General features: G+C 50.2%; 1 protein-coding gene across 1 annotated transcript in view; it reads right to left on the reverse strand.

The window, feature by feature from the left end:
• hmcn1 (hemicentin 1) overlaps positions 1 to 12,500 on the reverse strand; it is a gene marked incomplete at both ends in the record, with an annotated part of 177,189 nt that overhangs the window by 13,774 nt on the left and 150,915 nt on the right. Inside the window, 9 exon segments of the mRNA XM_084459084.1 lie at positions 540 to 809; positions 933 to 1,014; positions 1,200 to 1,390; positions 1,775 to 1,909; positions 2,549 to 2,762; positions 4,052 to 4,242; positions 4,546 to 4,815; positions 5,243 to 5,377; positions 5,493 to 5,630. Of these exon segments, the coding sequence (XP_084315210.1) occupies positions 540 to 809; positions 933 to 1,014; positions 1,200 to 1,390; positions 1,775 to 1,909; positions 2,549 to 2,762; positions 4,052 to 4,242; positions 4,546 to 4,815; positions 5,243 to 5,377; positions 5,493 to 5,630 (1,626 nt within the window).

Here is a 12,500-nt window from a genome sequence, read left to right on the forward strand (position 1 = left end):
GGAGTTAAGAAGACATTTCTTCTTAACTTTTTCTTAACTGCGTTCAGGAATGAGGACCAAGGTGTCCAACGGTTTTACACTACGTTCAAACATCAATTCCAACATGGAACAGACGACCATTCTCTCTTATAAAGAACCATGTTCTCAGAGAGAACAGACAGAACCGTGGCGCCGCCCGCTCACCTGTGAATGAAATTCAAGTCTCACCAAAGTGTTCTGTTTTCCTACTTGACTGTTGTTCTAACTTTGTAGTTCGTTCTCATAGATCAGTCTGTTAAAACTACAAATTCTTCCTGTGTGACATCACTTCCCTGTCCTCTTCATCCTGAAACTATGTCACTTCCTTTTTCACTGTATAACCTATCGACCTCGTCCACATCTGACTCACTCTGCCCGGATTCACTTCCTGTGCTCGAGTCCGACTCTGCAGAATCGTAACAGAATAAAACTATTGCCTTTGTTTAAAACCAGCTTGACCGACCACTCAGCGTGTTCTTTGAAATCTAAACTAAACCAAGTGAGGTTTTTCCTTAACACACCTCGCACAGTGAGCGCCACGCGGACCAACACGGAGCCCATGAGGTTCCTGGCCACGCACTCGTACTCGGCCGTGTCCTCCTTCTGGGCGCTGCTCAGCCGCAGGGAGCCGTTGGACAGGGTGGCCAGGCGATCGCTGCCCGGGAGGGGGCGCCCCTGGCGGGACCACTCGATCACGGGGGTGGGCTCCCCCTCCGCCTGGCAGCGCAGCAGCACCGTGGTCCCCGCGTCCACCACCGTCTCTCTGGGCTCCACTGTGATGGTGGGCGAACCTGGACCAGGGGTCAGAGGTCGGCTCAGAACACAGACATTTGTCTCTTGGTCTTCTAATGTAACTAGAGCTAATATACCGGAGCGGTCACTGCAATACTACAGGGCCGTAACCACACGCTTACTCTGCAGGGTGAGAGTGACACTTCTCTCCACCACCCCGGCGTCGTTGCTGGCCACACACACGTAGTTTCCTGCATCTTCACCCTGCAAAACCACAGAAAACCACAGAAGAAGACAACATCAAACATTTGGCCGGAGCGTATCATCTCTCAAATGGACTCTAATGAAATATAACACTTTACTAATCGACTGTGAAAGACGGACAACGTGGCCATGGCCGTGCGCCACATTAGAAAGAGGCGCGGCATCTCTCATACGGTCGGCCGTACCACGGTGCCGTAGATGGCCAGGGAGCCGTTGTCCAGCTGGCGGATGCGGTTGCTGATCTGAATGTTGACGCCCTTCTTGCTCCACTGGATGCTGGGCAGGGGGTCGCCCCGTACCTCGCAGCTCAGGATGGCGTTGCCCCCAAGAGGCTCGATGCGGTTGGAGTGGAAGTCCCCGTCGATGATGGGGGGCTCTGGACACACACACACACACACACACAAACACACACAAATTAGAGATTCAATTTGATTGATTGATTGATTGATTGACTGATTGACTGATTGACTGATTGACTGATTGATTGACTGATTGACTGATTGATTGATTGATTGGTTGATTGGTTGATTGGTTGATTGGTTGATTGGTTGATTGGTTGATTGGTTGATCATGACAGTACATACATACAAACAAAAGCTGAGGAAGTCCTAGACGTGATTCCATCGTGGTCCTCTACTGTGATACAGGTACTGTACTTTTAATACAGTATAATCTACAGTATGGTGTACTGCTGCAGGACAGGACATATCCAGTCACTGATAATACAGGCCACTATCTGTCAGAGGAAGTGAGGTCATACCTTTGACGTAGACAAATCCCAGGGACTTGATGGAGCCTGCGGCGTTCTCCGCCACGCAGGAGTAGGTGCCCGAGTCGTCTTTGTTCACGCGCTCTATGACCAGCTCGCTGTGTCCGTTCACGTGATCATAGTGAGCTACAGGGGACAGGTGAAGATGAATGGAAATGAGGGGAAACAATGTTCAAAATGAAATACATTTTCTAAGCCGGTAGACAAACATACTCCTGGAGCTTGCTCGATCGCCTTGTTGAGAGGGGTCAGGGAAGAATTTTTACAGCTCACTTATCTGGCCCCCGGGTGATTACTGTTTTTTTTGCTTCCCTCTGGAATATGTAGAGAGTGGGTCGTATGCCCACCTCCCTTGTTCTCTGTAAAGCGCATTGTGTTGCCTCTGGGTATGAAATGCGCTAAACAAATAAAGCTTTGATTGATTGATTGATTGATTAATTTAAAATATCTCTTAAGAAGAATGCCCTGATCGACAAGCTGTGAAACGACACCACACAGTCCCAGTTGGCTAACTCTCCGTTAGCCGTCTTTACTAACACAGCTGTGAGAACGAAAACATATGGGCGGTGGCCAACATGGTGGCCTGCAAAGCTGCCAGTAAACAGAGCTACCTAGCTTGGTCTGAGTAGCGCTGTTTCATACACTGCAGATTAGGGCTTTAAGGAAAATTACATTAAATGTACATTGCCAGCAAAGTGTAGCGTCAGCAAGATTACATTGTATTGGAATAGTATAGAGGTCGTAGGTCGCCTGTAGGCACTCTACCTGGTATGATGTTGTTGTTGAAGGTCCAGGTGATTTTGGGAGGGGGGACGCCAGTGGCCCCGCAGGCCAGTAGGAGGCGCTCTCCCTTGTTGAGGGCCACGTCTCCCAGTAGCTGGGTGAAGGCGGGGTGGGTGTGGACAAACAGGGCCACCGTCCGACTGTCCTGTCCAGCCGCGTTGGTGGCCACGCAGGTGTAGCTGCCTGCGTCGTCAGGCTAGGCGAGGGAGAGATGGAGGGAGAGATGGAGGGAGAGATGGAGGAGGAGATGGAGGGAGAGATGGAGGGAGAGATGGAGGGAGAGATGGAGGGAGAGATGGAGGGAGAGATGGAGGAGGAGGAGCGAGAGATGAAATGAGTCTTACTGGCATTTGATGGGTCTGGAGCAAGGTTATAATAGTTTTGCTTTTTTCATTAGTTTTTATTTTTATATCGTTTTAACTTTTTGTTTTCAAGTTCAGGTTAGTTTTGATGAGTTTTAAAGCAGGTTTGCTAGTTTAGTTTCCTTTTTATTTTTTGGAAAATGCTTAGTTTAAGTTTAGTTTTTATTTTTTTGAAAATGCTTAGTTTAAGTTTAGTTTTTATTAGTTTCAGTATCAGTTTTAGTTTTTTTTCTTCTGCGCTAGCCTTGTGAGACTATCCTTTCTCACGTTGTTTCACTCCGTGTGAAACAAACCATCTGGCGCATGTCAGGTTACTTCTGCGCAGGGGCACAGCTAAAAAAATGGAGGATAGATTTCATATCCACCCAAAATACTAAGCTTATGTATGAAATGAAAAAGACTAAAACTAAGGACATTATCTCAATAATTTTAGTTTATTTTAGTTAGTTCTGTAAACACACAATACAGTTTTAGTTAGTTATCGTTTTTTTGTAAAGTCTAGTTTTTATTTTTATTTCAGTTAACTAAAATGTTTGTTCACACCTAGTTTTCGTTTTTTAGTTAGTTTTCATTAACTATAATAACCTTGGTCTGGAGTAGTTGTGACCGATCTCCACGTACAGCTCATGCATTGGACCTACTGTACATTCTGTACACAAACACAAGGTCCTAAGTCTTCTGAGCAGCGTCGACCCCTTTTCTTAACCAGGCAAAGAGGACTGAAAACATGGAGTGAGAAGTGGCCTTACCTGGGTGATGAGAAGGGGCCTTACACCGTGTGCTAACTACACGCGACGCGAGCGAGCGTCAGCGACAAAATGCGTTCCATTGCTTTGTTTTCTGTTGTTATGTCCTAACTGGACGCGAGCGACGCAGCGCGAAGCGGCGCGACGTTTTAACTGCCCTTTTGACGCTCGCCCTGTTCCTATTTTCCTCCTGTCGCTCGCGTTGACAGGCGTTCGTTCTTTAACTGTCTTCAGTTGGGAATGTAGACAAATGACGTAACAGAACAGGAAATTGAACGGTTTCAGTTAGGACAGCAAGCGTGCGATGTCGCGTTCTGTTGCTCGCGTCGCAAGCAGTTAGGACACGGTGTTACCTGGGTGATGAGAAGGGGCCTTACCTGGGTGATGTGGATGACCAGCTCTCCAGAGGGCCGGATGGTGTACTCTCTTGTGCTCTCGCTCAGGGGCGTCCCCTCCTTCTCCCAGGACAGGCTGGGCTGGGGGGTCCCCTCCACCACGCACGCCAGCTGGGCCTGGGCGTTCTCCACCACAGACAGCTCCGCCTCCCCTCTGAGGATGAACGGAGGAACTGGAGAGAGAGAGAGGGAGAGAGAGAGAGAGAGAGAGGGAGAGAGGGAGAGAGGGAGGGAGAGAGGGGGAGAGAGAGAGAGAGGGAGAGAGAGAGAGGGAGGGAGAGACGGAGATAGGGGGGAGAGAGAGAGAGAGGGAGAGAGGGGGGAGAGAGAGAGGGGAGAGAGAGAGAGAGAGAGAGAGAGAGAGAGATGTTGGTTATGGAATGACGAGGCGGGATTGGACGAGAACAGCGGTGGTTGTTTTGCTGTAGCGTGAGTGATCCGGGGGATGGATGAGTGTGGATGAGGGCAGAGCTCACTCTGGACAGTGAGGCTCATCTCCAGGCTGGCCGTGCCGGCCGCGTTGGCAGCGGTGCAGGTGTAGCGGCCCGCGTCGCCGGGCTGGACGAAGGCTATCTGCAGAGACCCGGAGCTCAGCACGCGGCGGCGCAGCGACTCGCTCAGGGGCTGCCCGTCCCGGTGCCAGGCCACGCTGGGCGGGGGGGAGCCCTCAGACTGGCACTGCAGGGTAACGGAGGAGTCCAGGTGCACCAGGTACATCTGGGTCTGGGAGATGATCACTGGAGGAGCTGGAGGAGGGAACGCATCGGCAAATGTAGCAGAGGTAGTACAGTACAGTGGATATAAAGGTTCATAATTAATAAGGTTCATAATTAATAAGGTTCATAATTAGGTGGGCAGGCTTGCAGAAGCTAGCCCAACTTGTAATATTCCCACTATTTCTTTATTATTAGTGTGAATGCTTTAGAACTCTTTCTTTCTTTCTTTCTTTCTTTCTTTCTTTCTTTCTTTCTTTCTTTCTTTCTTTCTTTCTTTCTTTCTTTCTTTCTTTCTTTCTTTCTTTCTTTCTTTCTTTCTTTCTTTCTTTCTTTCTTTCTTTCTTTCAGCATTCACACTATTGTGATCCAGTTCTTTATAGTTAGTGTGAATGCTTTAGAGCATTAACGGAGACATAACTGAGAGTAGTTGTTGGTGGTTGTTATGTAATGAACTCACCCTGGACCCTCAGCTTGGTCTTGCCCAGGGCGGTGCCGGCTGGGTTCTGGGCCACACACATGTATGTGCCTGAGTCTGACACTGAGGCCTTGGAGATCTGCAGGGCTCCAGTAGGCATGACTATGAACGCACCTCCTAGGAGATGGAAAGAGTCCAGTGGTTCATATGCTATCCATACAGTGTTACAGCCAACTATGACACATATGCACGCACGCACGCACGCACACACACGCACACACACACAGCGTACTCTTGGTCTGGATGTTGATGCCCTCCTTCTGCCAGGTGACGGTGGGCGGAGGCGCGCCCGTGGCCCGGCATGGCAGGGTGACGGGGCTGTTCAGGATGACGTCCAGAGAGGAGGGGTGGGCGTGGATCACTGGCACCTCTGGACGGACAGAGAGAGAACAGGAGAGGTCAGAAGAAGCACTATCATTGGGTTGACAATGACTATTACCACTGTGCCCCTCAAATGTATGCTTAACCTTTTTGCTTCACGCAAAGTGCCAAAATACAGTACTTAAGGATATCTCTTTTTGCAATCTTTCTCAGATTAAGTAGAGCTAATTTACAAACGTAAATAGCCAATAGTGTTGTCTTGTCCTGCGTAGCTCTGGACTTCCTGCTAGTGGAATGAGGACATGACCTGTGCTGACCCTGCACAGTGAGACTACTTAATAATAATAATAATAAATTGGATTTATATAGCGCTTCTCATTGAATAATATATATTTTTTATTTATTTATACAGCGCTTTCAATCAAAGTGCTTTACAGAGCAGCTAAAAAGGCAAGTGTAAACACTCAACATTAAAAACAACACAACACTCAGTATAAACACAATATCAACTAGAAAGTACATTTCCTGGAGAAAATGTGAGGTGGGCTACCTGCTGCAGCTGTATGTAACAGCTACTACTAGAACTACTACGGACCGGGCAATCTCCATGCACCCACCGGCGAAGACCGTGCGTCTCTAACCCACTCAGGGGCTGAATTGTGGGGTCTGTGGCGTGGACAGTGGCATGGTGGTGAGACTCCGCCTCCTCAGGTCAGAGCCAGTCGGGGACAGTGTACCCCTCTCCGGGCCACCTACCTGACTCCACCGGTGAAGACCGTGTGTCTCAAACCCACTCAGGGGCTGAGTTGTGGGGCCCGTGGCGTGGATATTGGGGAATGGCTGCACAGTGAGACTACTGACCCTGCACAGTGAGACTACTAACCCTGCACAGTGAGACTACTGACCCTGCACAGTGAGACTACTGACCCTGCACAGTGAGACTACTGACCCTGCAGAGTGAGACTACTGACCCTGCACAGTGAGACTACTGACCCTGCACAGTGAGACTACTAACCCTGCACAGTGAGACTACTGACCCTGCACAGTGAGACTACTAACCCTGCACAGTGAGACTACTAACCCTGCACAGTGAGACTACTGACCCTGCACAGTGAGACTACTAACCCTGCACAGTGAGACTACTGACCCTGCACAGTGAGACTACTGTACTAACCCTGCACAGTGAGACTACTGACCCTGCACAGTGAGACTACTAACCCTGCACAGTGAGACTACTAACCCTGCACAGTGAGACTACTAACCCTGCACAGTGAGACTACTAACCCTGCACAGTGAGACTACTGACCCTGCACAGTGAGACTACTAACCCTGCACAGTGAGACTACTAACCCTGCACAGTGAGACTACTAACCCTGCACAGTGAGACTACTAACCCTGCACAGTGAGACTACTAACCCTGCACAGTGAGACTACTGACCCTGCACAGTGAGACTACTAACCCTGCACAGTGAGACTACTAACCCTGCACAGTGAGACTACTAACCCTGCACAGTGAGACTACTAACCCTGCACAATGAGACTACTGACCCTGCACAGTGAGACTACTAACCCTGCACAGTGAGACTACTGACCCTGCACAGTGAGACTACTAACCCTGCACAGTGAGACTACTAACCCTGCACAGTGAGACTACTAACCCTGCACAGTGCGACTACTGACCCTGCACAATGAGACTACTAACCCTGCACAGTGAGACTACTAACCCTGCACAGTGAGACTACTGACCCTGCACAGTGAGACTACTGACCCTGCACAGTGAGACTACTGACCCTGCACAGTGAGACTACTGACCCTGCACAGTGAGACTACTGACCCTGCACAGTGAGACTACTAACCCTGCACAGTGAGACTACTGACCCTGCACAGTGAGACTACTAACCCTGCACAGTGAGACTACTAACCCTGCACAGTGAGACTACTGACCCTGCACAGTGAGACTACTAACCCTGCACAGTGAGACTACTAACCCTGCACAGTGAGACTACTAACCCTGCACAGTGAGACTACTAACCCTGCACAGTGAGACTACTGACCCTGCACAGTGAGACTACTAACCCTGCACAATGAGACTACTGACCCTGCACAGTGAGACTACTAACCCTGCACAGTGAGACTACTAACCCTGCACAGTGAGACTACTAACCCTGCACAGTGAGACTACTAACCCTGCACAGTGAGACTACTAACCCTGCACAGTGAGACTACTAACCCTGCACAATGAGACTACTGACCCTGCACAATGAGACTACTGACCCTGCACAGTGAGACTACTAACCCTGCACAATGAGACTACTGACCCTGCACAGTGAGACTACTGACCCTGCACAGTGAGACTACTAACCCTGCACAGTGAGACTACTAACCCTGCACAGTGAGACTACTAACCCTGCACAGTGAGACTACTAACCCTGCACAGTGAGACTACTGACCCTGCACAGTGAGACTACTAACCCTGCACAGTGAGACTACTGACCCTGCACAATGAGACTACTAACCCTGCCCAGTGAGACTACTAACCCTGCACAGTGAGACTACTAACCCTGCACAGTGAGACTACTGACCCTGCACAGTGAGACTACTGACCCTGCACAGTGAGACTACTAACCCTGCACAGTGAGACTACTGACCCTGCACAGTGAGACTACTAACCCTGCACAGTGAGACTACTGACCCTGCACAGTGAGACTACTAACCCTGCACAATGAGTGAGACTACTGACCCTGCACAGTGAGACTACTGACCCTGCACAGTGAGACTACTGACCCTGCACAGTGAGACTACTGACCCTGCATAGTGAGACTACTAACCCTGCACAGTGAGACTACTAACCCTGCACAGTGAGACTACTAACCCTGCACAGTGAGACTACTAACCCTGCACAGTGAGACTACTAACCCTGCACAGTGAGACTACTGACCCTGCACAGTGAGACTACTGACCCTGCATAGTGAGACTACTAACCCTGCACAGTGAGACTACTAACCCTGCACAGTGAGACTACTGACCCTGCACAGTGAGACTACTGACCCTGTACAGTGAGACTACTAACCCTGCACAGTGAGACTACTAACCCTGCACAGTGAGACTACTAACCCTGCACAGTGAGACTACTGACCCTGCACAGTGAGACTACTAACCCTGCACAGTGAGACTACTGACCCTGCACAGTGAGACTACTAACCCTGCACAGTGAGACTACTGACCCTGCACAGTGAGACTACTAACCCTGCACAGTGAGACTACTGACCCTGCACAGTGAGACTACTAACCCTGCACAGTGAGACTACTGACCCTGCACAGTGAGACTACTAACCCTGCACAGTGAGACTACTAACCCTGCACAGTGAGACTACTGACCCTGCACAGTGAGACTACTAACCCTGCACAGTGAGACTACTAACCCTGCACAATGAGACTACTAACCCTGCACAGTGAGACTACTAACCCTGCACAGTGAGACTACTAACCCTGCACAATGAGACTACTAACCCTGCACAGTGAGACTACTGACCCTGCACAGTGAGACTACTAACCCTGCACAGTGAGACTACTAACCCTGCACAGTGAGACTACTGACCCTGCACAATGAGACTACTAACCCTGCACAGTGAGACTACTAACCCTGCACAGTGAGACTACTAACCCTGCACAGTGAGACTACTAACCCTGCACAGTGAGACTACTGACCCTGCACAGCGAGACTACTAACCCTGCACAATGAGTGAGACTACTAACCCTGCACAATGAGACTACTGACCCTGCACAGTGAGACTACTAACCCTGCACAGTGAGACTACTGACCCTGCACAGTGAGACTACTGACCCTGCACAGTGAGACTACTGACCCTGCACAGTGAGACTACTAACCCTGCACAGTGAGACTACTAACCCTGCACAGTGAGACTACTGACCCTGCACAGTGAGACTACTAACCCTGCACAGTGAGACTACTGACCCTGCACAGTGAGACTACTAACCTGCACAGTGAGACTACTGACCCTGCACAGTGAGACTACTAACCTGCACAGTGAGACTACTAACCCTGCACAGTGAGACTACTGACCCTGCACAGTGAGACTACTAACCCTGCACAGTGAGACTACTAACCCTGCACAGTGAGACTACTGACCCTGCACAGTGAGACTACTAACCCTGCACAGTGAGACTACTAACCCTGCACAGTGATACTACTAACCCTGCACAGTGAGACTACTGACCCTGCACAGTGAGACTACTGACCCTGCACAGTGAGACTACTGACCCTGCACAGTGAGACTACTGACCCTGCACAGTGAGACTACTAACCCTGCACAGTGAGACTACTAACCCTGCACAGTGAGACTACTAACCCTGCACAGTGAGACTACTGACCCTGCACAGTGAGACTACTGACCCTGCACAGTGAGACTACTAACCCTGCACAGTGAGACTACTAACCCTGCACAGTGAGACTACTGACCCTGCACAGTGAGACTACTGACCCTGCACAGTGAGACTACTAACCCTGCACAGTGAGACTACTAACCCTGCACAGTGAGACTACTAACCCTGCATAGTGAGACTACTAACCCTGCACAGTGAGACTACTGACCCTGCACAGTGAGACTACTAACCCTGCACAGTGAGACTACTAACCCTGCACAGTGAGACTACTGACCCTGCATAGTGAGACTACTAACCCTGCACAGTGAGACTACTAACCCTGCACAGTGAGACTACTAACCCTGCACAGTGAGACTACTGACCCTGCACAGTGAGACTACTAACCCTGCACAGTGAGACTACTAACCCTGCACAGTGAGACTACTAACCCTGCACAGTGAGACTACTAACCCTGCACAGTGAGACTACTAACCCTGCACAGTGAGACTACTAACCCTGCACAGTGAGACTACTAACCCTGCACAGTGAGACTACTAACCCTGCACAGTGAGACTACTAACCCTGCACAATGAGACTACTAACCCTGCACAGTGAGACTACTAACCCTGCACAGTGAGACTACTAACCCTGCACAGTGAGACTACTAACCCTGCATAGTGAGACTACTAACCCTGCACAGTGAGACTACTGACCCTGCACAGTGAGACTACTAACCCTGCACAGTGAGACTACTGACCCTGCATAGTGAGACTACTAACCCTGCACAGTGAGACTACTGACCCTGCACAGTGAGACTACTGACCCTGCACAGTGAGACTACTGACCCTGCATAGTGAGACTACTAACCCTGCACAGTGAGACTACTGACCCTGCACAGTGAGACTACTGACCCTGCACAGTGAGACTACTAACCCTGCACAGTGAGACTACTAACCCTGCACAGTGAGACTACTGACCCTGCACAGTGAGACTACTAACCCTGCACAGTGAGACTACTGACCCTGCACAGTGAGACTACTAACCCTGCACAGTGAGACTACTGTACTAACCCTGCACAGTGAGACTACTGTACTAACCCTGCACAGTGAGACTACTGACCCTGCACAGTGAGACTACTGACCCTGCACAGTGAGACTACTGACCCTGCACAGTGAGACTACTGACCCTGCACAGTGAGACTACTGACCCTGCACAGTGAGACTACTGACCCTGCACAGTGAGACTACTAACCCTGCACAGTGAGACTACTGACCCTGCACAGTGAGACTACTGACCCTGCACAGTGAGACTACTGACCCTGCACAGTGAGACTACTGACCCTGCACAGTGAGACTACTAACCCTGCACAGTGAGACTACTAACCCTGCACAGTGAGACTACTAACCCTGCAGTGAGACTACTAACCCTGCACAATGAGACTACTGACCCTGCACAGTGAGACTACTAACCCTGCACAGTGAGACTACTGACCCTGCACAGTGAGACTACTAACCCTGCATAATGAGACTACTGACCCTGCACAGTGAGACTACTAACCCTGCACAGTGAGACTACTAACCCTGCACAGTGAGACTACTAACCCTGCACAGTGAGACTACTGACCCTGCACAGTGAGACTACTAACCCTGCACAGTGAGACTACTAACCCTGCACAGTGAGACTACTAACCCTGCACAGTGAGACTACTGACCCTGCACAGTGAGACTACTAACCCTGCACAGTGAGACTACTGACCCTGCACAGTGAGACTACTGACCCTGCACAGTGAGACTACTGACCCTGCACAGTGAGACTACTAACCCTGCACAGTGAGACTACTGACCCTGCACAGTGAGACTACTGACCCTGCACAGTGAGACTACTAACCCTGCACAGTGAGACTACTAACCCTGCACAGTGAGACTACTGACCCTGCACAGTGAGACTACTGACCCTGCACAGTGAGACTACTAACCCTGCACAGTGAGACTACTAACCCTGCACAGTGAGACTACTAACCCTGCACAGTGAGACTACTAACCCTGCACAGTGAGACTACTAACCCTGCACAGTGAGACTACTGACCCTGCACAGTGAGACTACTAACCCTGCACAGTGAGACTACTAACCCTGCACAGTGAGACTACTAACCCTGCACAGTGAGACTACTAACCCTGCACAGTGAGACTACTGACCCTGCACAGTGAGACTACTAACCCTGCACAGTGAGACTACTAACCCTGCACAGTGAGACTACTAACCCTGCACAGTGAGACTACTGACCCTGCACAGTGAGACTACTGACCCTGCACAGTGAGACTACTGACCCTGCACAGTGAGACTACTGACCCTGCACAGTGAGACTACTAACCCTGCACAATGAGACTACTGACCCTGCACAGTGAGACTACTAACCCTGCACAGTGAGACTACTAACCCTGCACAATGAGACTACTAACCCTGCACAGTGAGACTACTAACCCTGCACAGTGAGACTACTAACCCTGCACAGTGAGACTACTGACCCTGCACAGTG

This window comes from Borostomias antarcticus (genome assembly GCF_949987555.1).
Source record: "Borostomias antarcticus genome assembly, chromosome: 26".
Lineage (NCBI taxonomy): Eukaryota > Metazoa > Chordata > Actinopteri > Stomiiformes > Stomiidae > Borostomias > Borostomias antarcticus.